At 36.0% G+C, this 27141-nt stretch overlaps 1 protein-coding gene across 6 annotated transcripts in view; it reads right to left on the bottom strand.

The window, feature by feature from the left end:
• cdc42bpab (CDC42 binding protein kinase alpha (DMPK-like) b) overlaps nucleotides 1-27141 on the bottom strand; it is an 81753-nt gene that overhangs the window by 41031 nt on the left and 13581 nt on the right. For all 6 annotated transcript variants that reach the window (XM_028439216.1, XM_028439221.1, XM_028439217.1 and 3 more), the window contains exons 2-5: nucleotides 8666-8757; nucleotides 3737-3820; nucleotides 2101-2196; nucleotides 849-997 (exon numbers count right to left, since the gene is read on the bottom strand). In XM_028439216.1, coding sequence (XP_028295017.1) covers nucleotides 849-997; nucleotides 2101-2196; nucleotides 3737-3820; nucleotides 8666-8757 — 421 coding nt within the window. The remainder of the gene's footprint in view (nucleotides 1-848; nucleotides 998-2100; nucleotides 2197-3736; nucleotides 3821-8665; nucleotides 8758-27141) is intronic.

Raw genomic sequence — 27141 nt, 5'->3', positions numbered from 1 at the left:
GTACCCAAAAACCATTCAAAACTCTTGTAAAGACAAGTAATTCACACAAGTGAAAGTAATGGATTACAAGCACTCAAGTTACTGTAATTGAGAAATTTTTATGGGTACTTTATTGCGTATATTTATAAATCAGTAATTTTACTTGTACTTAAGTATGTTTTAAAAGTAATCTGTTACATTTCTACACCCAGCTGTTACTGAGTAAACTATTATTTTTTGTCGCGAAATGATAAACACACATTGTGAAAATACAAAAAAAAAAAATGAAATAACCAGACAACAATCAAATGAGTCACATCACAGCCGACCAATCAGATTAAACGTAATGCACCATGCCAAAAACAGCATTGAAAGGAGGTTATCATCTCAGTTTTACAGTTCATAAATTCAGCTATACTCGAAGCCTGGTAATTGTTTAATTTGAATTGAATTCATTGGCGTTATTTTATGTTAAAAAATAATTATACATTTTGACAAACCTTTTATTTCATACAGATGCCTTTGTGGAAAACAATTTAATCTCCAATTGTGCAAGATTTAGTTTATACATGAGATGTTTACTGTATGCAAGAGAACTGTGGCAAGATTTTTTACCAAAAATACGTGGGGGGTATAAGTAACAATACTATACTGTACTTTTTAATTGAGCTACTTCTTACTTGTACTTGAGTATTATATGTCTGACTTACTCGTACTTGTACTTGAGTACAATTTCAATCAAGTAACAGTACTTGATTAAATATATCAGTATTCTTTACGTCTCTGGTAATTCATTACAGATAATAGAAAACACCTGTAAAGGTCATAATGACATGTACACACACTTGGTGGTGCCTCCCACTCCTTACCTGTGTACGTAGTGTAACTGGTGAACAGAGTCGATGGCCAGCACCATCTCGGCCAAGTAGAACCGAGCCATTTCCTCCGGCAGCCGATCCTCAAACTTGCTGAGCAGAGTCAGCAGATCACCTCCCACATAGTAGTCCATGACCAGGTACTAGAAAACAAGCACAACCCCAACAAAAAACCATCTTGTGAGTAATATTGCACCATACAATTGATCGGTAACTTTACTCTTTTACACAAGACTAAAAAGATTAAATAAATTTCAAAATATTTAAATTTGTTAAACATCATCTTGTACTTTGATGGGAAAACTTTTGATTTTGCTGCAATTTTAATTACTTAGATGAGTGGTTCTCAAACTTTTTCAGCTCAAATAGCCCTGTTCTCTTATTTCTGAATTTAAGTACCCCCTTAATCCAGATACATTTTGCTCAGACTACTCTAGGAAAAAAAACTATAGAGCGTAATGATGGAGTTAATGAGTGTTAACAGTCATTTTAAAGAATCGAACGTTGTAAATAAGTGGAATAAGACAGTATTTAGTGCTTTTTATCATTTCTGGTCATGTCTCACCTGGTGTGGGACCAAGACTGACCCTTGTATTTTCAGCTCCTGTTCTAATCAAGATAATTTTAATCAATATTATCATGATTCATCATTTCTGACAAAATATAAAAAAATTTAAATCCCCATATTTTCAATGCTTTTATTTATTAGTTTTGCACTCTCTCTCTCTCAAGTGGCCCCCTGTAGTGCCATCACATACCTCCATTTGAAAAACACTAACTTAGATTAGAAATTTAAAACATTCAAGCATCTTCCGTTTGTAGCATCTTTATATAATAAAGCTTGACACACCTGAAGAGTTCTGTGTTTGATTTGGTTAGAGGTGTATTTTCTTTATGAGGAATTAAATCCATTCAATAGTTGTTCTTTTTTGTAGTAGTATAGTTTTTGCATGCTTTTTGTTGTATATGATTGGTATCGGCTTACATTTCCAAGAATGGAATTTAAAAAACAAAGAAAAGCCATTTTTCTCTCAGTATCAAACATCCTTTGAGGGTTAGACTAATATCAAATGTCTATGGAGCAGGTGTTTTGGGATCCTTAGGAAGTGTCCTTGGAACTCAAGGTCATAGAAAGGCTGTAAGAAATATAGAGCAAGAAAGGCACTATCCAGTTAAAGAAAGAACAACAGTTCAACAGTTAAAAAAAGAGTAAATAGAAAAAGTTAAAGATTGGGAAGACTATTACCAGGTTATTATCGTCCTGGAAAGCATAGTGCAGGGTGGTGATCCACTGACAGTCTCCATTTACCAACACGTCTCGCTCTTCCCGAAAACACGCCGTCTAAAATAAGAAAGAAAAAAAGAAAACAATCACAATGAAGCCCCTTAACAGTCTTATATTATAATCTGACACAAAGAGGTATGCAAAATAACATGTGTTTACAGTTTGAAGTGAGAGGCTGAAGAGGAGAAAGATGTGATATCACAGTTAATCCCACACAGTACAAAAAGGAATGATAACAAAAGAAACAAATTAAATGACTGATCCTTTTTTCTTTTTCTAACAAAGTGCAGCTCGAAGACACTGTAAATGGGGGTTTTCAATCTCTGCAAATGAGCAGGCAGGAGACAGTGTGAAAATCTATAAACAGCCACATTACCACCTTCATGTAGACAGAAATAACACTACATTGTGATAATGGTGATGTAATACATTCTATTTGTCATGATAACATGTACAACAGATACAACTGATGATTTGCTGCATCAGAAATTTTGAAAAGAAGCTTAATCTCCATTAAAACATGTCCAAAAATTAGTAGTTTATTACAAACCCAAACTGGCAGTACATTATTTGGTGTATGACCAAGACATAATCAAATGACAAATGACGTCATTTTAACAAATTTTCAGGACATCCCACACACTTTGGTCTCAAAAAATTCAGAGATTTTTACCAATTATTACTTAATAATTCAATAGGCACACTGTAAATTTTTAATTTGATCGAATACATTTTTTTTTTAGATAAGGACAATTTAGTGAGGGGGTTGTGTGTCAATTTTCTTGCGTCCATTCTTCCATTTTAGGCTTCTAATATCTCAAAAATGACATCATATAGGAAATAAAAATTTGGTCGAGTAATACAGCTCCACCTATTCTCTCAGAATATATAAACATATCTGCTATACATCCTGCAGGTGTGCAGGAAAATTATGTTGACAATATAAAAGAAGCAGGTTCCTGCAGTTCCATTCTTTTTCTTTTCCATCCTCGCTAAGAAACTCTCAGCCATGTGCATTTTGGCACCAATAACATCTTGCGAGATAAAAACAAACACTGATTCAGATAAAAACTAATCTGTGACTGTGTATAAGAGGAAATTTAAATGTAGATTATATTTTCTATAAAGACTGAAATGCACCAATCATGCTCTTAAAAATGTCCTTTTTCAGAAACAAGACTAAAACTAAGGGGTCAGCGTTACTTCCTGGTACAAGAATACAAGGAGCAGGACAAAAGAGAAGGCTGCTGTTGTTTATTACAATGACAACATGCTCTGTGAGTCCAGCTTTCTGTGCATCTGTTGGGCATTGTTTCCCATGTCCGGGCGGTGTGCACACACACACAGGTTGTTGTTTGCGATGTATAAGGCATGGACATTTCAGACCCAAGGGACCAACAGGAATGTCTGACTATCAGAGTGAGGTCAATGAGAAAAACATGCATGGGCTGCTGCTTTTTTAGAGCCATAACATGGAAAAACCACAGGTGTGGCCTTTTATGTCACCACAGCCGTGTCGTAGAATCAAACAGCATGAGTCATTATTCCCTAATAGTTTGACTGCTAACAAAAAAGGTTAGGATTAAATCACACTCACCTCTGCTCGCTTCAGCATCTCCCATTTGTTGAGAATCTTCATTGCAAATACTTTGTCAGTGTTTTTTACTTTTACCACAGCGACCTGCAAAAAAAACAAAAAAAAAAAAAAACAGATGTTGGCTTTTAGTTTATTCCACAGTTTTATGGCACTGACTGGGACAAAATGTAGTCCAATTGAAAATCTGTTCAAAATTCAAAGTATTTTCAAAATGAGCATATAGCATATAGTGTCAAACTCAAGGCCCGGGGGCCAAATCCAGCCCTTTAGACCATATAATTCGGCCAGCAGGAGAAAGTTAAAAAAAAACAAAAAAAAAAAAAAAAAAAAAAAAGACAGGAAAAAATATGAATTATTGTGTAAAATTACCAAAAAATTAGTTGTAGACATCTCAGCCCTTCCATATACACTAATTCAATGAAACTTCACTATATTTGGAGGATTAGACAATTTGAAAAATAACTAAATTTTGTTTCTTGTGAAATTCTACAGGTTCTAAATGTGCTTCAATTATTTTAGGCTTTATAAAGTTAATCCCCAACCACAAACACTTAGATCAAAATCAGATGTACTTTATTAATCCCAGGGAAATAATACATGTTTACAGATGCTCCAGAAATAATTTCCCATGAAAAGAAGAAACACTAAACAAGGAAAAGAAAGAAAAGAGAAACATTTTTACATAATTAAGTGAAAGACTGTTCATTAATTAAATATACACAAATAAAAGTAAAATATTCCTACAATTCCCAACAATGCTCTCCTCATTTATGCTTTATATGTGAGCAAGAGAATGTCAAAGAAAGTCATTAAAAGAAGAATAAAAGTAGAGCTCAGAAGATAAATCTTAAAGGCTGTTATTAGTTGGGGTTGGAATAGTGATAAAATGAAGAGTTTAAAGAGGAAAAGGTGCTCTGATGATTTAGATCAAGTAAGTTGCAGGAATGACAGTGGGATGAAATAAAAAAGGAGCAGGAGCTGAATGGTGGAAGATAGTTAGGAATAAAAAAACATAGTTGGGCCAAGAATGGGGGAAGGGAGAGGGGCGGAGCCAGGAAGTGACCATGAACACCAGTGCACGGCTTTAGAGTTGACCTTAAAGGCCACCAAACACACAGCACCTGGACACACACACAAACACACACACAGCCGGATCCATAAAAGTGGAATTTTTTCAGGGCAGCGTGTGTTAGAAGAAGCCAGGAAGATGAATGAGTCAAGATTGGACAGAATGGGCCAAATTTTAACATTTCTACAGAAAAAATGTGATTTATGAAACTCAGTTGTATATTAAATAAAACATGTAAATTCAAACCGAGACACTTATTAATTAAAAAAAACAAATTCACATGCCCCTCTAGTACCATCCTAACAGCATTCCGGCTGCCAACTTTCCCTCCCTGATAATTGCTTAACACTGCCCTGACAAACATCCCCGGCTCTGGCTTTACGTTTCGCCAAAAAAGGAGCTATGCACCGTGCAGGCTTCTGGGACACACTGCTGTGAGCTGCCAGAGTGCATGTTCCGGCAAATCTCTGTCCTCCCTCGTTTCTCCCACTCCTTTTCCTCCCTATCCACGGCCAAGGTGGGGGAATCATTTCTATTCTTTTACAGAGTAAAAAACTTTAAAAAAAAAATGCATATCTGGGCTAATTATAAGGATGTTGAAGAATGCACACAGATAAACAAATGGAGAGGAATTTGCGACTCAATACTAAAGTACGGAGGAGTGGACACTAGTCACCCTGTGTAACTACGAGGTCTGCGCTCTATTAAATTAACCAGGGGAATGCTGCTGATGCAATATAATGATAACATTCTTTCAGTGTTTGGATTTCCCCTAATGATCCCTGAGCAGAGGACAGAGTGACACCAGAAACACCCTGTTTTGGTCCTTTCCTTCATATCTTCTCTCTTATTCATCCCTACTTTAGTCTTCTGGACTTGTCAACACCGATGTGTGAGAATTAGGTAGAGTGGGGAATTGTAAAGACTGCGTATGAATGTAGACCGCATTGTAGTGGTTAGTCAGCGCAAAAGGGATCTTTTGCAGACAGAAAAAACAGAATTCACGTTCTGAAACAGAGTAAGCTATTCAGACCTGTTTTTTCTATTGCTCTCTCTTTAAAATCAGGCAAAAGCATGACATGGAAATGCATCACATGCATGTTTTTGAATTACATCCTCATTTATACGTTATTTCCCGCAGAAAAATTACATATGATTGAATGTCTAGACCAGGGCTGTCAAACAGGGGCCAAATAATCAGCAGTTCATCAGAAGTGGGCCACAGATTTTAGACGGGAAAATGAGTAATTAAATCATTATTTTGCTGTAGTCTGCATTTCCACATATAAATAAATTATAAAATATGTACCGCACTGATAATATCAAAGCAACAAGTGACAGATATATTCAATTTATTTGATTGTGACTTATTTTTATGTCATTTGGGGGAAATTTAGTGAAACATTTTAAAGAAACTGCAGCATTTGGCATAAATTGAGAGTTCTTTTAACAAGTTGAGATGAAAAATAACTGCCATCATGTGATATAAGCATGGGGGAAAACTGTGAAGTCTCATTTCATTTGTGTGATAACTACAACTAAATTAGTTGGTCAGGAACAGGAATGGGTTCCTCATATTTGGTACCTGTTCATCACGCTGTCACAACCTAAACAGTAAACAGTGAGACAACATCAATCTCAATGAGTGACTTAAAGTGACACTTTGAATAGTCTAAAATCCATATTCCTGTCTGCCACGAATACTAATATGAACTGTTCAGCATGTATTACGCTAATACAGTAGAGAGCAGCAGAAAGAAATTAACATTAAAAATAATAACAAATAACCTTTCACAACTGCTTGTGCAAAGAATGTATTTAACAGTCACAGCAGCTGTAAACAGACCCTTACTGAGACATATTTAAAGTCCATAAGACAAACAAAAACTAAAATAAAATGAAATAAAATACACACCAGATTTGGCGTCAGTTATGGCTTTATCACAGGTAGAGGGAGCTACCAGAGCACCGTCTTGGACTAAGTTATTAGAGATACTCTGATTTTAATCTCCCTCGGGGGTGGAGGGGTAGAACAGCAGCACTGCATCAATACTAGTGAGCCCCTCAGTTTGTGTAAGGTTTAGCAGCACTGCATTCTTTACACACCACATGATTCTTGTCAAGTTTACCATCTTTCTACGCTTGATTTAAATTTTAGGTGTGTTATAAATCTCATCTATGGCTGCTGCTCTCACAGACCTGCGTGTTGTTGTAACTTTGTAGCGGTACCAACGTGCTTCCCGGATTTTCAGTCCGTGTTCAAAACAAAATGTGAAGCATTGATGTGCCACGGAAACACAAAATAGAATGAAATACAACATGAAAAAATTGCCCCACGACCCTGAAAACAGGAACAAGCAGGAGAGAAGATGGATGGATGGATGGATGAAAAATGGACGCAACCATGGATTTTACAGATTCAGGCAAGCAGTGACCAATGCATCTCGATTTTACCCGTAAATTGTACCGATGCATGAATGAATCAATACACTCGCATTGTGCATGTTTTTATCTAGATACTGATTCGCATCGAATAATCTCCACATGCTTAGTGTGGTCTAGACGGCGTCATGTGCCCAATTCTACCCATAATCCCTTTCAAGATCTTATGCTACATGTAATGTAGTAATAATTTCATCCTGTGTTTGAATATACATGCAGAGCTTCACCTGAAGTTGGTTTATATTATTATACATGCATTCAAATCTGAAACGAAGAGAGGTTTTATTAGAGGTTGTATTCGCTGAACTGGTGATGAGTTTTCCTGGTGACTGACGCATCTTGATAAAAGCATTTCACCTCAAATCAAATGTTTGCTCGGGATTTTGTGTAAAATGAGAGGATGATTCACCGGTTTGCGGTGAGTAAAAGTTTCACAGATAATGTTTTGGGATCATATCACACATCTCCACACTGTTATTCCTCTTAAATGGGTGGCTGGGGGTCTAGCATTGTGGCTAATGTCGCTCTTGCAATGTACGGTAATCTCTTGTTTTCAGGATTCATTGTCAATACTACAAGCCCTAAACACGCCCCGACGCTCCATGACACGGGTCAGGTGAGCATGTTGGCAAACTGTTTCTGCATTGTAGCTACACGCTGTTAGGTGCGGACAAACTTATTTTCATCCATCAGTCCCTACTTTCTTGATTTATCTCCATCTCTCTCCACCTATCAAGGCTGCTTAAGGAGGAATTTCCTGACTTGTTTGTACAGATGCAGGATAACGATCTCAAGCATGAAATGATTAGAACGCAGTCAGGCTAAACTAGGTAAAACACATCCACACAGTGCAGAGTTAAAGCTCTCGTGTTCCTAACTTTTGTTTTTGTTTTCTTTTTTTTTTTATACAATGAACATTTATTATGTAAGGCTCTTGGCTGAAAACTGTAACACCTGTCCCTCCTACATTCTCCAGCTTTGACGTCACCACCTGAAACCCAGTGACAAATGTGTCACTGGGTTTTACAGAAGACGAGAAAACACGATTATTTCAACCCACGATGGCTGCTTTCTCTACAGGACACTCTTAGGTTAAAGTGCGCACTGAGATTTTCAAAGTTTTGTTAAATCTGCAAGTAGAATCATGCTCTTGTGGCAGACCAATACTACGCACTGCTGTTGGAATGCAAGCAGAAAGTACGTCTGTTCTAAATGCAACAACACTCTCACCTATTACATGTCTGTTATTGTGCTAGAGGGGAACAAGTCCATTGTTTTTAATAATACAGCCAGCTACTTTCCGAGGATTGAATGCAATCTCTCTGAACAGACTCCCCAAATAGTCTACTAAATTACTGCTACATGTGCTTAAATAACAACACAACTTTACAAATAATTTTAATATGAACGAGTCTTACCTCTCCAAAGGCTCCTCTTCCAATCACCTTGAGGATTTCAAAGTCTTCCTTGTGCAAGCGCATCTGCTTTACTTTGGAGGCAAATGGTTTGGCTGCAGAGTGACAAAGAACAGAAAAAGCCCAATTAACTCAACACAAACAAAAGTGCAACACAACAAAATTCAGTAGCGAAAGCCAAAAAAGGGGAATTTCATCACGTTTGGCTACAAATAACACCTCAGGATATATATGAAAAAAAAAAGAAAGTAAAACATTTCACGGTAACAATGTGTGTTATAAAATACCACAACATGATATTGAGGTTGTTTCCCAACAGGGAATACATCTGAGCTGAACCATTAGTAATCTACATTTGGTCATTTCAATTACAATTACAAGTACAAAATGGTATTAAATACAATTTATTTCATTTTTTTCAACTTGCGAGAACAAGTAAATGGCAACCAACTTTAATTCATATACCAATATAAAAAACAAGTGCCAGTGATATGTTTATCAAACTGTCAAATTATACCAATCAACTCTCAAGCTAAAATGCATTGAGGAGTGATGTAGTTTAACAGGGTCTAATGTGGTTCACTGAATGCATATGTTAGCGCAATTAAATGTTTTTTACGTAAAAAATTTTTTTAGAGTGATACGATAATCGTGTATTGAAATATTGCAATATATCGCCTAATCTATTTATTCCTACACCCTTGCTGCGGAACAAAATTTATTTCGGGCAGCAGGAGCTCAGGAGGTAGAGCAAGTGATAAAATATTAGGTTGGCAGTGTTTTCGCCAAATCTGAATGTGTTTTTTTTTTTTTTTTTTTTTTTACAGTTTATGTAATTGGGACAATCGTAAATCTGTATCAAAATGAAATCTATCTAAATAACAAATAAGAAATTGTCCAAGCAACCTCAACGACTGGATATTGTGGATAAATTGGAACCCCCGGGCCACTGTAGCTATAGATGTAGCTTGCTTCTATTTTTATGATAGTGATGTAAATGAAAAAAAATCTTTATTTTACTTAAATATATTATACAAGATGTATTATCTTCTGGAAGTATCGGTAAGTGCATTATTAACTTAAGAGAAAACTAAAAGGTCCTTTTTTCTCTCCACAACAAAGCAGACTGATAAGTGCATGAATATGGTTCAAATCTGTTGGCAACAGGTATAATTCATTTAGTGGTTAGCAAAGTGGCCAATTAGCTTGAAGACAAGGATTCATAATAGAGACCAAGGACCTGGACTTTAACTAGGATTATCAAATTCTTCTCTGGTTTCCTATAGGAAAACCCTTAATGTCCCCATGATATCTGTGTTTATCCCAGAATGACCCACGCTGCTATCATTATGACCTCTACCTTCTCATATCTCATGCAATGTAATGGTGTAACTGGACATTATCACTGTGTCGGAACCACCTGATCCCTTTTATAGAAAAGCCCACCGGACACAGAGAGGCTGTATGATAACGCAAGCTGTTGTTGAAACCTACATTCATTGTTCCTGGTAGATTGGGAGGGAGTGATCCACATTATTCACACAAAGTAAAGCAGATTTCATCTACGGTTGGAATAAGTCAGCATTTCCCTCATTTGTGGAAAGCTTTTAACCACTTCCTTGTTTGCATGATCCCATACAAAGGATAACCTTGGTTGTATTATATCTGGCATGGTCAGCATATTGGTAACTATAAGATGTTTTTTCTGATAAAACCAAGAATTAGGTCATATTTTTTCTTGTAATAGAGTAAATGAGGTCCAATTTTCCATTATGACAAAAAACAGAGAAAAATAACAGAATTTATCATTATATTGTAATTACTCAAATCTAAATAAATAAAAATCCTCAACCATCATGTCATTTCATGTTACCTCCTATTTTAAAATGGGTGACTGAAAGTCTAGCAATAAAAATGTTAAAAAGTTTAAATTCTTAGAAATAACAATAGCTAGAGGTAACAATAGTTCACTCAATTTTAAGGATGTTTGGCATTATTTGTATTAAATTTAATCTAAAAGTAAAGCAGAAGAAAAAGATATCAAATGGCATTGGGTAGACTGAAGCTAAAATGGGTATACTATGAAAATAAATACTATGAAACCACTATGGCATTTTAAATATGAATGTCTTACACAAACATCCTTTTGTGTTTTCGTTCTGTGTGAAATGCGATTGGGTCAGCATGCTGCGCTTGCACTGTGGCCTCCTTTTTAAACCCTCACTGACCACACACTATGCTAAACTCAGCTAACATGACTTCACAGAACCTCCAGTGTGGAAGAAGAAGGACGTTCTCCTGCTGTGAAACAGGGAAAACGCCTGCTGGAATAAAACAAACAGGTCACTCATAGCTCAATCTTTGCACTCACTTCCTGACCTGCAGACACCAAATGGCAAATTGAAGCAGAGGGAACAACTGGGCCAAAAAGACAACAACAAAATATAGAATCAACTTACGGGGTTGACACAATTACCAATAACTCTTTAAAGAACTATTTATAATCAGTAAGGGTTATTTCTAATGAAACAATCTGCAACATTTAGCAGGACTAACTTCTTAAAAGCATAATTATTACCACATAGCACAGTGACCTGGAAAGACCCAACATTAATGTCTTTTACAGAGCACAGGCTTCATTCCATGCAGAAAATATGACTTGACCTGGCATGTCTACCAAGATTATGATAACATCTACCAATATCACTCTCTTTGGCTTTCGTTTAGTGTACACTAGCACAGTGTTTCTCAAATGGTATGCAATGGCACTATGGGGGGGTACTTGATATATATATATATATAGAGAGAGAGAGAGAGAGAGAGAGAGAGAGAGAGAGAGAGAGAGAGAGAGAGAGAGAGAGAGAGAGAGAGAGAGAGAGAGAGAGAGAGAACAATTAAAATAATTCCAACAACACACAAAATAAGAGAAAAATATCACTGAATAATAAAAAGAATGGAAAAACAACAACAAAATGACACCATAAACACAGGAATTGATGCTAGAACCTGAACAGAAAACCTTCGGGTCAGTCTTGGTCCCACATCAGAAGGGAGGTGATAAAAAAAAAAATATAGAAATAAATCTATTCAGGAAGCACTCAATACGATTTCATTCCACTTATTTACAAAATGAGATTCTTTAAATTGTGTGTTATCATTCATTAATTTCATCATTTTGCTCTATAGTTTTTTTTTCACAGAATTCTGAGAAAAATGTTGTAGTTGTAGTAGGGTATTTAGATTCAAAAGTAAGAGAAAGGGGTACTTGAGCCAAAAAAAGCTTGAGAACCACTGCACTGGCATGTGTAAAAGCTGCCCAGGTTAATGGAGGTAACAGGCCAAATAAGTTCTGCTGGCTGTTTTTCCCATTTTACAGCCTGACATTACCTTTATTTAATACCTTTATTCAATATAGTTTGAAAGGATTAGTTTGTTTGAGAAACCGATAGATGTTCATGTGACTTTTCCATACGTCAACGCTCATCCAACTTTTTATCTAATAAATAAACATACAATGGCTTGTGACCTTGTTGAGTCTTTAAAATGGCATCCTTTTCTGTGTCTAGTGTAGGTTTGAGGGGAGTTTAACTATGAACGTTTGATTCAGACCATTGTATTTTAAAGATACCACATCTAACGTTGCACATCCTTTGTGTTCAGTTGTCAAACTACTTGATTTACTGTGTACAGCACAAACAATAAAGAGCTGAAATATAGGGTTCTCTACCAACAACAAGGGCAGAATATCTTGATATCTTTTCTCAAAATGGTGATACATGATATACAGTAAATCTTAATGGACTTTTCTCAATTACTTTCCAAAACGCCAATGCTTTTATCAAGTGCCAGCTGCATAATATCAACATGTTCTCATTTTGGCTTTTTGTCTCACTCAGATTAAAAGCAGCATGTGTGAGTAAATTCTGTAGTATGGTTTGTTTCAGAGCAGGTAAAGACTACATGGCCCATGTGACCATGTGTGTAAAAAAGAGATTCGCAAACTCAACCAGAGTGAGTTTGTAATGTTACAGAAGACAAATTGATGCATGATTCACACCCTTGTTGTCTCAAATTTTCATACTAATGTACTACTCATAGTAAGTCTGAAGTCAAAATGAGTATGTAGTGCGGTCACATTAGATAGTATGGAAAGATTGAGTATGCAAGAAATACCTAGACGTATACTATATCGAGACATTTTTTAAGTGTGCACGATGGGCACACTAGTCACACTCAACCGCCCCATGATGCATTGCGAACAGAACGTAAAATCGTCCTAGGACCGACTTCAAGTTAAAAATAAATAATAATAATAAACATCCCCTTTTCAAAACAAAAGCATCTCTTCTTGTCTTTCATTAGTTTTTAACGCTTTTGTAAATAGGGCTCTTGTTTTGAAGTTAACTGGAAGTTTTGTCAGTAGCACAATGGCGGATCTCTGAAAATGTCTGAAGTGTCAGCATGAAATGCATTTTTGCAAGTTTTATGGATCAAATGACCAGATGTTAATATTCTACGTGGTCACTTTCATTTAAAATGCTTTCACAACTTTTAAAGATGGAGAATCAACTCAGACATTAGGCCCCAGCGTGCTTCAGGTTCTTGCCATTGTAGGTTCCAAATGCTTCTTGGGAAACTAGGAAGTATACTTTAGTGGGAACGCTCATCATCCTAATCCTCCTAATCGTACTTAAAGTATATAGTAGACCGTATATACTCACGGAGTATGCCATTTCAAACACAGCCTTAGTCAACCAGGCACACAGAGAAAGTCAACAATCCTTGATGAGCGAGTAAATGAGGGCGGGGCATTTGTGCTTGGAGGCGGGCAGAGCAGTTTGTGTGAGAATCAGACATGCGAAAAGTAGAAAAAGCAGTGACCCTAAAACTAGTATTGTAACACAAAATAACTCTCAATATCTCACAACTCTCGACCATATCAGCCGGGCCTCATTAAGACTGATTAATTTTAAATAAATTAAAGTCCTCAATTGCTATAATCTGACTTTTGCTCTGAGGTAAAATATTGATCTCTAGAATTATTATTATTCAAAAATATTAATACTTCTGCTGCACCAAACAGGCAACATGAACTTGATTTAGATCCATTTGAGACATGTTTATTTTACTGATGTGCTGTTACAATACAAACATATCTGCTTAATACTTGACACTGGATAAAAACTTCCAAGTTAAGACAGCGACTATCTGGCTGATCTGGAGTTGTATTATTTTAACCAACTAAACATCAATCCATGAGGCTAAAATGTATTCCATTATTTGAAATTGATTGCACTCACTCACAATCTGAGTGGATACATCAGCAGACAAGAGTCGGAGAGTGGGATGAGAAAGAAAAGAGTAGCTGCACCCTGACTCAGGAGCAGCCACATGAGAAATGACTTTCATCTCAGTGTCAGAAGCCCAAAGACCTGTCCACAACAAAGCACCCACACACACACACAAGAAAGTGTGCATAGACACAACAAAGTCACAGTGGTTTCCTCCCATCTATAAATGAGACAATAGTTAATAGCATTTTGCTAAAGATATCACAGCTGGCTACTAGTTAAGAATCCTTATTTGATCACATTCTTTAGATGCGTCACTTCTGATTTATACAAAAAGCGCTTCGAGATGACCATTATTGTAATTTGCACTATATAAATAAAGTTGAATTGGAAAAAAACAAAAAAACAACTACCAAAACATGCTTCTCTGTGACACCAGGAGCTCATTAAAGACCTTTTGTAAAAACAGTGGATCCTCCACTGTTTTTACAAATGTGGCCTAAAACCTTTGAAATGTCTTTATTAGAAGATCTATGCCTAACAACACGCATTATTTTGCACCATATTCATTTATTAACTTTTAAAAATGGGAGTACTTTACAGTTTGAGAGTCTGTGCGCCGCCATGTTAAAATGACATCATTGATGATGTAAAGCACCCCTTTTAGTCAACTGAGTTCTATAGGAGGTGAAGCATTCAGGATCATTTAGCAGCTTTTTTTTTTTTTTTTTTTTTTTTTTTTACTTGTGCTGCTTTGGGTTGCTCTAAATATCAGTAAAAAATAAAAAAAGTTGATGTAAACCTCTTGTTTACTAAAATTTGATAAATAAAATACTGGTGCCAAAAAAAAAAAGAAAAGCTCCGTGAATGTAAATACAGGCAAACAGGATTTTGTTTATCAAATTTCAGTAAACAAAAGAGATTTACATCAACTTTTTTAAAGTTCTACTGTTTTTAGAGCAACCCAAAGCAGCACAAGTTGTCATTTTGACTGAAGAAGCTGCTCAATGATCCTGAATGCTTCACCTCCCATCGAACTCAATGGACTAAAAGGGGCGCTTTACGTCACCAATGGCGTCATTTCAACACGACTACAATACAAGGTAAAGAAGTCCCAGTTTTAAAAGTTAATAAAATGAATAAGGTGCAAAATAATGTGTTTTGTAGGGCAAAGATCTTCTAAAAAGGACATTTCTAAGGTTTTAGGCCACATTTGTAAAAACAGTGGAGGATCCCTTTAAAAACTACATTTAAGGGAACTTTGTTTCCTTTCTTTTTTAACTTTACACTAGAAGTTTACCACACTTAAATATACTAAGTAACGCTTCTTCGATTGAAGTTGATGCAAAACATTTCACCACAAAAGAGAATCAACTATTAAGCTATGCTAATTAAACAATTTAACTATTAAGTCAACATTCAAGCTTATCAAGTCATTTGATTTACAAACTTTGAAACCACTACACCTGACAAAATACGTTATCTTCTCAAGAAAATTTGATGTTTTTTGCACACTAAAGTTTTCCCACAGCTGCACATAAATAGTTAATATTTAATACAAATTAATGGCAATTTTTTTGTTTTAAAAAGGTCATCATGACAGCACATCAGCAATGTGCATACACAGTACATGAGAAGATGATTCTGCATATCTTTTTCTTTTCTGTATTTTTACTAAATGTTTATTAAGCAAATGATCTGAAATATCTCAAGTTACAGGATGGTGAAAAATGGATGAGCTCAGTATTGCTGACGAAACATTGTTATGTTTACCGAGCCAAAACAGGTCACCAACATTTGACCTGTGCTGCATTGATTTTGACTTTCACATTACATTTTCATTTATTTTGCAAAGTCTAAATTTAAGTTATTCACTATATTCTTCGTGTAATCTTGTGTGCGTACTTTTTCCCAACCTGGTGCATACATTTTTAACAAACTTTTTTAAGACTAAAAACTTGTTTTTGAATGGGTAAAACAGTTGGTTCAGAACAGCATATTATATACTTTACTTTAGATATGATGATAATAATTTCCAATGTCTGTTTTGAGATGACAGCAGTTTTGTTACACAAACATATTTTGGATTTTGATTTATTATCTAAATCAAACGCAAACATGTCAATAAAAATGGGATGTGAATAAAAAAAAATCAATGACCCAAATCCTCATAGTAGGATCTATCATAAGTAGGAGTAAAAACTTATATTTAATTGCTTGTATGAATCATAGACCACTCTGAGAAATACTCCAAGGTTTCAATACATCTTTGGAAGGAAAAAAACCACAAAGTTTGGTCATACAACTCAACTCACTGCCTAAATATACAGGTAGCCCTAAACATAGCAACCGTTGCTAAGACACTTTACTGTAGGAACCCATAGCAACCCTTGAGAAGGTGACTACCCATGCTTTAGCATGACTGGGGCTCATTGTTTAGTGGAATTTTGTAATACGTTAGGGCAAGTGGGGCCAGATTAAAAAAAACATGACATGTCAGTCTCAATTAAATGTGCTTTGTGGAGAAGACATTGCTCCACAAACAAACAATGACACACGTACGCTGGAGGATACAGGAACGCTTGCCTTGCACACTCCAAAAACACACGCATGCATTTGCTCCCACACACACATTCAGTGATAGGCCTTAGGATGTCGAAAAACTGGAAAAACACGAGAGACGCGACCTTATCCACACAGCCAGACTGGTTTAACCCAAAATATTATGTGCTCATGGAACCTGTCCCCATTTGCACGACATGATGACTTTTTTTGCGCAGGAGACATGTAACGTGTGAAGTTTGTAAACTACAGGTGAGCATATGGTGTACGCACAGTAAGCGACAGGCTTGGTGCACACAAAAAGCCTCACACTGGGCGTTTTCTTTTCCATGTTGGGTTTTAAGGGCGTGTTCAGAAACGCAGAACTCGGGGAGTGATTATGTGTCTAAAGCATGACAAGTAAAATCCCAGTATGTGCACAGTGCATGAGTCAGATGTGGGCGTATCCAGTTTATTTTGTGCTGAATTCATCTCAGTAAGTAATCATTGCATCAATACATATAATAACATCTTATTTTTTTAGGGTGCGTTCACAGGTGAATCCTAGAGCACAGATATCAGCATTGAAGATCAGCAAAAAGTCAACAAAATTATGGTTCATTGTTCTATGAATCTGTGATAACCACATTTATTTAGTGATCTGAATAATATCCACTGTTATGAAGGAATTTTATTATTGTTAATTGTGCCATAGTATATAGTCATCTTAAAGATGTAAACCCTTGTTTTAATCAGGAATAAAATGGGTTACAAGTGAGCAGAAATGGTGAAAAAGGTGATGAAATGGGATTTTAAAGACCACAGAAATTGGTTAAAAGTTTCAATTTAGAGTGGCCAAAAACAGACAGAAAAAGTGGTAAAAAGGATTGATAGTGTCAATATTGGCTTATAAGTGGCAGAAATTGAACACTTTGTTCAAACTAGCAAACAACGGGCAAGACAATTCGTGAATGTGGTTATATTGGCAAAAGTAAGCATGAAATAAGGTTTAAAGAAGTTAAAAGTGACAATAATGGGTCAACATATGCAACATTATGTGGGAAAAGTGGTGGAAAGTGGCAAAAATGTCATGAACTTGGAAAAAATGTGATGAAAAAGTGACAGAAATGAGAGCAATGTAGCAAAAAAGTATTAAAAGGAGCAAAAATATGGCAAGAAAAAGTGATGAAAATAGGTTAAAAATGGCAAGTTTGGTGTAGTTTCAGAAAAAGGGTAAAAATAAGCCAAAATGGGCTAAAATTGTTAAAAAAATATTTTTAGTTTCTTGAAGGCATCTGGTGACCCCCTCCCAGTGTTTGGCGACCCAACCCAAAGATTGAGAACCCCTGTCCTAGAGCATTTTAACCGCTTTGTTTACTTGTACATATCCAGACTGAACAATCTCAGCCTGAACCAGCAGCTCTGCAACCGAGGCTTGTTTTCCTGTCACCATCAATGAATAGTATGGATGTACACCAACTACTACTTTAATGAGTATCATGATGTTGACAAAAGTCTGCCAAATTTGGATACTGATGTTGAATCAGACTGGGAGGAGAGGGGAAACACACACACACACACACGCACACACATCTATCCAGTCAGCAGTTGAGCCATTTACAGTAAGTGTCCAACCCTTTCACCCCACCACCACACTCCGTCCTATCCCATCCCCAATTCAAAAGTGGGACTAAGGAACATCTGGAACCCATAACGAGTGAGGTAATGACACAAAAATGCTGCTCGCAAAAGGGAGACATGGGAGACGGAGGGGAGAGGGAAATCCAGTGTGGGACAAGAAGAGATAGAAAGTAAAAGACAGGAGGGGAAGAGACCAGAGTGTGGCTTTTTAGGCATCTCAAAAAGCTGAGCGCTTGAGGGGGAGGTGTGGCCGAGCAACAACCACACCTCCAAGCAGGCTGGGTGTTTTGCTACCCTGTAACCTGAATAAAGAAAACACTCAGAGAGCGACAACTACATAAATCACTCCAAAAAACACATCAACTGAAAGCATTAATAAATAAGTAAACATTAAAAACACACAAAAGGGGTGAACAGTTTTTATTCATTGAAAAAAAATCTAATTAAAAGTAATTAATCAAAACATTGTTTTATTCTTCAAACAAAGGGATGGTCATTAATTAATCTTTAAAAAAATAAATATATGTATTTGACTGAACCAAAATATAACACAATAACCATTTAGGTTTTAACTAATTAATAAATAAACATCCTGTACCACGTTTCACAACATATATTGTCTTTACAATACTAAATGATAAAACGCAATTTTGTTTTAGTTAATTATTATTAAAATGTAGTCAAGTTACTGTTTGGTATTAGATATAGATTATCCCTCATTTTGCAATTATTGTTCAATTTAAATTTATGTTGAGACCTCTGAAATATGTGCATGATACCTGATAATTAACTTTAATGCTAACATTTCCACCATTTGGGGGTATTTGCCACTTGTTCTCAGGTCTTTGCCAAATATTTTTTTGAAGACTGACATGGTTATAAGACACAAGTTTCTGGCTAGTTTTGGCTTTAATGTTTTACGCTGCCGTTTCACCATTTGGGGAAACTCTAAAAGTCAGTGTGCACCAAATGTCACATGCATATTTTGGTGCACAAGTTCCAAGATTTCAAAATTTAAATATGTAAGTTTCAAATTCTAAAAATTCCATTTCCTGAAATTTTGTTCCACTGATGCTACACTGGCTATTATTAGTATCGCTAAATAACTTTTAAGACTAAAATAAATAGAGTTGCGCAAATACTGAACAAACAGCAAAAGGTCACCAAAGGATGAATTTAGGCAGACTTAAATAAACTAATCCTTAAAAGGGAAAGTGGCTCAACGCCAGGAGCTCTTTAAGAGCATGGAGCTGTGGAGCAATTGGCTTGGAGGTCGCCGAAAAGAAGCAGTAAATTATCCAAATTACAGATGGAAATAGAACCATGCCCTTTAAAGTCACACGCCGAGGTTCTTCCAACAGATGGGAACCGGGGAGGAAGGCGTCGCGCTTTTCCCCCTTTGACACATGCACAGCTGTTTGGATACCTCGAGGTGACGGCTCGGGCACTCACTGTACCCCCAACATGTAGTCTGCCATGTATGATGAATGTTTGCTAACCAAACGGATATGGAGATGTCATTAAATCATTGATAAGGACTTGGAAAAAACAAAAATGGGAATCAGTTTCCTTGCACATAAACATGCTCTAGAGCATTAAATTGTATTTAATGCTAGGCTGCACATCAGCGACACCAGAATTCCCAGTGCTGTCTGTCTGGTGTAACCGTCCCAACCCCCAATGTTCCGCCACAAAACAACCTCAAATTTCCCCTCAGTGCCGTTTCCTTTCCATACCACCCTTACTCAATTCACCCTTTTCCATCTCTTCATGCCTTTTCATTCATTTCTAACTCTAACATCTTAACACTTACTTCACCCCCCACACCAACCCTTGAATGTTTTTATTGCTTGAGTCTGATTTTATTTTTATGCCTAATAAGAGGGAAGGAATCGCCTGAGGCCCCAAACTAAACCATCGTTGGCCCACAGAATTAAATGCACAAACAGGATGTTCCCAAAATATTAAGAAACCACCAACACTGAAGAAAAGGATGGGAAGCAGAGCTTGACAAAACAATAGATCAGAAGCAGAATGTGTTGAAGCTCAAAGACTTGGAGCAGCCAGTATATAAAAAATAGAGGCCTGCAACTTGAGAGACGCTGCCTTGGGGGGAACTGGGCTACATGACTTTCTGCCAGCTTGACAGGAAGCTGGCCTTTCCTTGTACTTCAAAGAAATCCCTGGGCCCGCACATTGACCTGTTCAGCCCACATGGCAAACAGGTTGATGTACACAACTCTGTGTCAACAAAGCCTCTACATACCATCTACAGATAAAGAGCCAATGTGAAAGAAACACAGGCTGGCCAAGGGTGCCCGGGCTGTGCAGGGTTTCCCCAACGTCTGCCACTTTGTTGATGGAGGAAACACCAGGTGCTGCATTGTTCTTCCACTTAGTACTGACATCAGGAGGGCAGGATGCAAGTTATGAGGAGTAGCGCTCACTCTTATAAAGTTGCATAAGATGATTTGGGTCACATGATGCCCGTATCAACACTTGGATCAGTTTTTAGTGTACATAGATGCTTAAAACTAGGAATTTCTATGTTAATTAAAAGCCAGAGTTAATAAAATTTACATTTTTATGTATCAAGAGCAAAGGGTGGTAAATTGTGATCATATATTGCTCAGAAAAAAGGTTTATGTCTTAATATGTGCAGTATGTCAAATATCCTTTAATATTTGCTGTTTTTGTTTCAATTTATTAAAGAGTTCATTCTAAACAAAAAAAATCTTCAGTGGAAAAGTGGTGCCAAATTTTATTGTATATGATTTATTATTATGTATTTAATTTTTAAAAGATTTAAATTTAAGGATGATTCACATTTCTTTAGTGCGGTATTTTGACTGAATGCATATACAAAAAAATTGCACTTTGAGCCCTAACAAGAGTTATTTTTGACTCAATATACCAAAAGTGCAGTCCATTTAAACTTGTATTAAACTTTCATATCAAAAACAAACACAAAAAGCCGAGCCAATATTAGCTTGTTTGTTTAGGTATGTTAGTAAGTTCAACAACTATCACAACTACAAGTAAAAGATGCGTATTATTATGTAGAATTTTTTCTTGCAGAATCTCTCTCCAATATTTGATATGTAAGGTTAGAATTTTGTTGTTTCTCATCCCAATAATGTTTGGTATGTCTGGGGTCTTTGCAAAGGACAAAAGTTACACAAGTAAAAACATATAATACATTTTAAAGGTAAATATAAATAATTACTTTGGACACATTATAATTTAGTACAAATTTGGGATGTTAGTGTTTTAAAAGGAACGAATTTACAATTAGTCAAGTCACGTGTTTCGCCCGTCTTCACAGACTTGGAAAACACAATAGCTACAGCAGTAGCTATTGTGGAAAATCGTAGGGAATTCTGGCATGTGTTTTCAGAATGTTTAGGAATCCAAGACAATGATGTCTAATCCAGAGTGCATACAAATCCCAGTTGGCACGATGCAAACGCAAGAATGTAGCCATGCTTTAAAGTCACATCAACTTCCAGCGGCTCAATTAAAGTCACCAGTCACCTAAACAAAAGTAAGACTTTATAGCTTGTGGTTCTCCAGCACCAACATGTCACAACACTGACAGATATTATAGCACAACTTTCCTATTGCCTTTTCTGGGCTCATTCTCGCACGGACAGTTTTTTCATCCTCTCTGGATGTCAGCAGCTGTGGAAAATGAGAGGGCTTGTTTCTGTGTTACAGCTCTCTGTAGCAGCTCGACTGGTACGGCCCAGCACTGACATTGCACCATTTAAGGATTTAATTCCCACTGGGACCACCCCTACTATAAATGGATCCACCAAAATGAGCACTTCCACTTCTTCTCCATTTATTGGGAGCTTTAAACGAGCTTTAAGAAATAGGGCAGTGGTGAAGACATTAACTCCAATTTATCCAGAATAAATTCCACGTTGTGGATTGAAGCAGAGAGATGACAAAGGAAAAAAAAACAACATGTGTACCATTAACACATAAGCTGATTATTCTAAGTTGGTCATTGATTTAGTGGAAAGATTCGGATGGGATGTTTTGATTAAGGGTGTCCCGATATGATATAGATATCGGTGTGATATCAGCAAAAACGAGTATTGAATTATACCGGCCTGCATCTAAAAAAACCTCTGGTACAATATATATTCTTTTCATTGGGTTTATTGAGGTTATTTTTCAAGGACTTCCCATTTATTTTGTATTTATTTTATTGAATTGTAGAATATTCTCATGTTTAAGGTTAAAATGTACAACCCATTGGTTAGCAATAGATGGGTTAGTTTTTCTCATATGTACGGTTGCTGACTATTGTTTTGTGTTTGACAAATATCACTTGTTTAAGCCTTTTCTAACATTCTACATTACAACATATTAAAAGTTTGTATCATTCGCGTCGATATCAGTATCAGCCAATAACAAGACTGTAATATCGGTATTGGAAGGGAAAAGGTTTTATCGGGACACCCCATGTTTTGATACAGAAAATATTAAATCCAGCATACCCCTGAATAGTGAAGCAAAGGGAATTTTGATAGAGATGGCAAAACTGGATTACAATAAAGAAGAGTTTAAGTATGTAGGTAATTTACTTCAAGGAATATTAGTAATAAACGGATGACTTAAGGAATCAACTTTATCCCATAAAATGTAACCTGAATTGGGAGAACAATAGAAGCAAGCGACGCAGATGCATGGATAGAATAATGGATCCAGGAATGGGAATTTATTGCTAATAATGCTATAACATTTACACAGTTCAAATTTTAGCCTATTTCTCTTGTTGGGGTGTTTGCCACACATTAAGCTAAAAAAAATAATTAGGTAGTGTGTCAACAAACATCTCTTGAAAAACCAGAAAAGAAACTTGAACTTTCTGTGCTTACAATGATTAAAAGGGAACAAAAAAAAGGCGGGACTACATCTATTTACATGTCTCACTCTGCTGCAGCCATGCACAATGTACGTTTCCCGATAAACAATCAGTACACCAGAAAAAAAGTCCCTTTCGGTGACCGATTATAAACCCTACAGAAGAAAAGTTTCGGTGCTGAAGTTTGTAACCAAAAGCATTCTGAAAATCTGCATTTGGCAACTGCTGGGCGTGTTGGGGCACGTTACGTGTTCAGGGCAGGAGAACGGTAGGCATGTGATCGCAAAAAGGAAGAATGAGGTTTGATCTGTAGGCAAGTAGATTATTAGCTGAGCTTCTGTAGGTTAGTGTGTGATATCCACAGGTGTAAAGAATACTGATATCACTTGATTTAAATTATACTCAAGTACAAGTAAAAAGTAGCTCAATCAATCAGTACTCAAATCAAAAGTTACTGGTTACTTCCACCCCCCATGTTTATATATATATATATATATATTTATGTAATAAATCTTGCAACGGTTCCCTTGCATACAGTAAACAACTCATGATGTATAAACTTAAAAAGGAAGAGATGAAATCTTGCACAACTGGAACTTCATTTATTTTCCAAAAAGGCATCTGTCAAAAATAAAAGGTTTGTCAAAATATACATTTCTTTTTTAAATAAAATAACACCAATAAATTCAATTAAAAACAACAAAATTATCAAGCTGAAATAACTGGCATTCAATGCTGTTCTGGTGCTGTCCATTACGTTTAATCCATTTGATTTTTTTCTGGTCGTTTTGTTTTTTTGTAGTTTCACAAAAAAATGAAATTTACTCAGTAACTGTTGGGTGTTGATATGTAAGAAATTACTTCTTTTAAAATGTACTTTAGTAAAAGAAAAACTACTGATTTAAAAAAAAATACTAGTACCTATACAAACAACTCAATTAAAGCCATGTGAACTTGTAATTCGTTACTTTCACACCAAACAAATACGTTTCTACAAAACATAACACCATATCTGTATTAAAGAAATGTGTACAATGCAAATAAGTACAGTAGCAGTAGTATGCTAATGCTTCAAAAGGTTTCCTGATGCACTTAATAAGTGATCCAAACAAGAGTTAACCCAGCAGGGAACTCATGTCCTCCTCATGAGCTGTAGGAACAAACAGTGACCATGCCACAGCAGGGCAGGCAGACACCTAGATAACAGTTACAAGGCTAATGACCTCACTGATAAGCAGATTGAGTCAGCGTGGGTGGCTGTGAAGGGGACGGCCCGTTGTTTTGACGAGGACTCGGGACACCTTTGTGATGGGACAAACAGCACCTTCTTCAACTGGCCGATTAACCACTGATTGAACTTTGTCTGGTTTTGAAGCAAAGGGGTAGAACTGGAAAAGGACTGGAGTCTGTTATTACTAAAAACTAATGAGTTTGTCAAATTTTGTGTCAGTTTGTCCCCGTCTTTAATTGATTTTTGTTTGTTTATTACAAGTTTAAAAAAAGCCTTTTTAGACACGAATGACTCACATGTCACATTAGCGTAGCCTTAAAACATCTGGAGCATATTTAATCCATTGCAGAAAAACAACAATCTGAAAAAAAAGGAAGAAAAGAAAATACTAGATTTCATTAAAACCAATATTTATTGCTAAATTTGAGAAAGAGAAAGACATCATAAAAAACTGAAAAATCCCCACAAAGAAGTCTGAAGGTACAAGTGACAGTTGCTTATTCCAAAAAACTATACATATTAGAAAAAAAACAAGAGCTAAATGTCCACAAAATGACTCAAACTCATTAAATAATGAATAGGTAAAAATAAACACAAATAACAAATAAAGCATCCTCCCCAAAAACAACAAAAAGCTCCTCAGCACTAAAGAAACATTTTTAAATTAACAAAAATAAAGGGAAAAGTGGAATATCCTGACTGCAAATTACCTATGCAACATTAGAAAGTAACTAGTGAATAAGACATATTTAATTTTGAGTAGTCTTTATTTATTTTAAAAACAAAAAAAATACTATGCTGAAAAAAGTAATTTATACCTACACAAATGTGACTATATTGTGTTCAAAATGGTTTCCATCATTTTTTTCATATATTAAAGAATAAATACAATTGCATTAATAACATCAGTTCCTCATTACTTATTCACGCAAAAAGGAGCAGCTGAGCAATATTAATGTTTTTAAAAAAACTAAAATAAATCAGGTCATACCTCTGATGTTACCCATAACCTCTACTCGTCTCACCACTATAAAATACCAGTGGTCAATAAACAGGAAGGGGAAAATATAAATAAAGTAACCACAGCACTTATCAGTCTTGTTTCTAGTGCCTGAGGGAGTAAAAATTGGATTTGGAGGGTTGATGAGATTTACTCACATCAGCCTCACGTCAAAGAGTTGTGTCTGTACTTTGACCTTGAGTAGAGGGAGGAAACTGTGTGAGGCAGTTCTCTATATATAGAGGTGAACAACAGGGACTGCTGAGTGAAAAACAATTGAGATGACAATCGGGCTGACCACAGGATTTCCACCAGAGTCTTCTCAGGAGGGGGACACAGGATGGGGACAGCCGGGCAATGGGCATAGGTGGGAGATCCGTGTGAAACTTGCTGAAGGATACCGAGATGTTTCAAAAACACTATTTACACGCAGATAATTTAAGTTTTATCAATCAGAAATGAGCCTTAAAAGAACACGTTGCAAAGAGAGTAGAAAATGCCTGAGCTTAAAACCAAACTAAGAGCATTGGAGTCTCCCTCTATAACAGAGATGGGCAACCAGTGGCCCTCAGCCTAATGTTGTGTGGCCCCCCAAAGTACATGCAAAACACACAAAATGACACAAAATGACAAAGCAATACTGTACACATAAAAAGCTGTAAAAATACACAAAATTACTCCAAAAACAATCATTACGATAACAAAAATACAAAAAAGGCTCCAAAAAACACAACAACAAAAGAAATGCAGAAAATTAATCACAAAACACAGAAGACAGCTACAAAATACACAAACTTACTTATAATAATAGATAATACCAACAACAAAACACACTTAATGACTCAAAAAAAAAAAAAAACAGAAAACAAAAACAAAAGCAAATTAAAAAAAATAAGGAAATATATGAACAACAAGAAAAAATCCAAAAAAATCATTCCAAAAACATAAAACAACAAAGATACAAAACATTAATACAAAAACACAAAGCAACAATAAAGACACGCAAAATTATAACAAAAACACTCAGAAACCTTTTGTTTATTCCTGACTTGGCATGAATGTTGATAATGTGGCCCTCAGATCAGATACAATCACATTATTGTGGCCCTGCTGTGATAAAAGTTACCCATCTCTGCTCTATAATGTGTACTTGTTTCTCATAACCTGCGATTTTTCATCACTAGCAAACATTCAAGTCCAAAATGAAGTCGAGGGGTCACAACAATGCATGCGAAAAAAGAAAGACACGCATCAACCAATGCAGACAAATAGATAGGCCTAAAAATAGGTGAGGTCATTGTCAAGTTCACCACATGCAATGCAAGCTAAAGTTAAAGTTATGTAAGACGAGTCAGCAGCACTGAGGTGGAGGAACAGAGAGAATGCACCGCATATTCCCCTAATCTGTATTTACTCACTCATTTCTCACACTGCTCTTCTTATCCTGTTAAAACCATTCAACTGAATCACGATTCAATGATATTGTCCTGGTACTAGCTTTTTGTACCTTCAGTACCTTCACGCGTTGAGTCTTAATATTATTAGTATTGACAAATATTAGCCAACAATGTCTCAAGGCTGTTTAAGAAAAAAACACCAACCTGGGTGTTGGTCAGAAACATCACGACAGAATATATGGATTATATTTGATGTTATATATTCTATGAAACCAAAATTTAAACAATCACAAAAAAAAATTGTTTAGTAACGGTTGGGTTTAGAAATGTAACAAATTACTTTACTTCTTAAGTACAAGCAAAATTACTGATTTAGAAATATACTCTAAAAAATACAAGTACCCATAAAAGCAACTCAATTACAGTAATGTGAGTACTTGTAATCAATTACTTTCACCTCTGATCATGCATTTTATTTTCCACAATATTTCTCCCTGTAAAC

Source organism: Gouania willdenowi, chromosome 24, assembly GCF_900634775.1.
Source record: "Gouania willdenowi chromosome 24, fGouWil2.1, whole genome shotgun sequence".
In the NCBI taxonomy this organism is placed as follows: domain Eukaryota; kingdom Metazoa; phylum Chordata; class Actinopteri; order Blenniiformes; family Gobiesocidae; genus Gouania; species Gouania willdenowi.
Note: the sequence above shows the minus strand (reverse complement) of the source record. Positions and strands in the feature narration are given on the sequence as shown.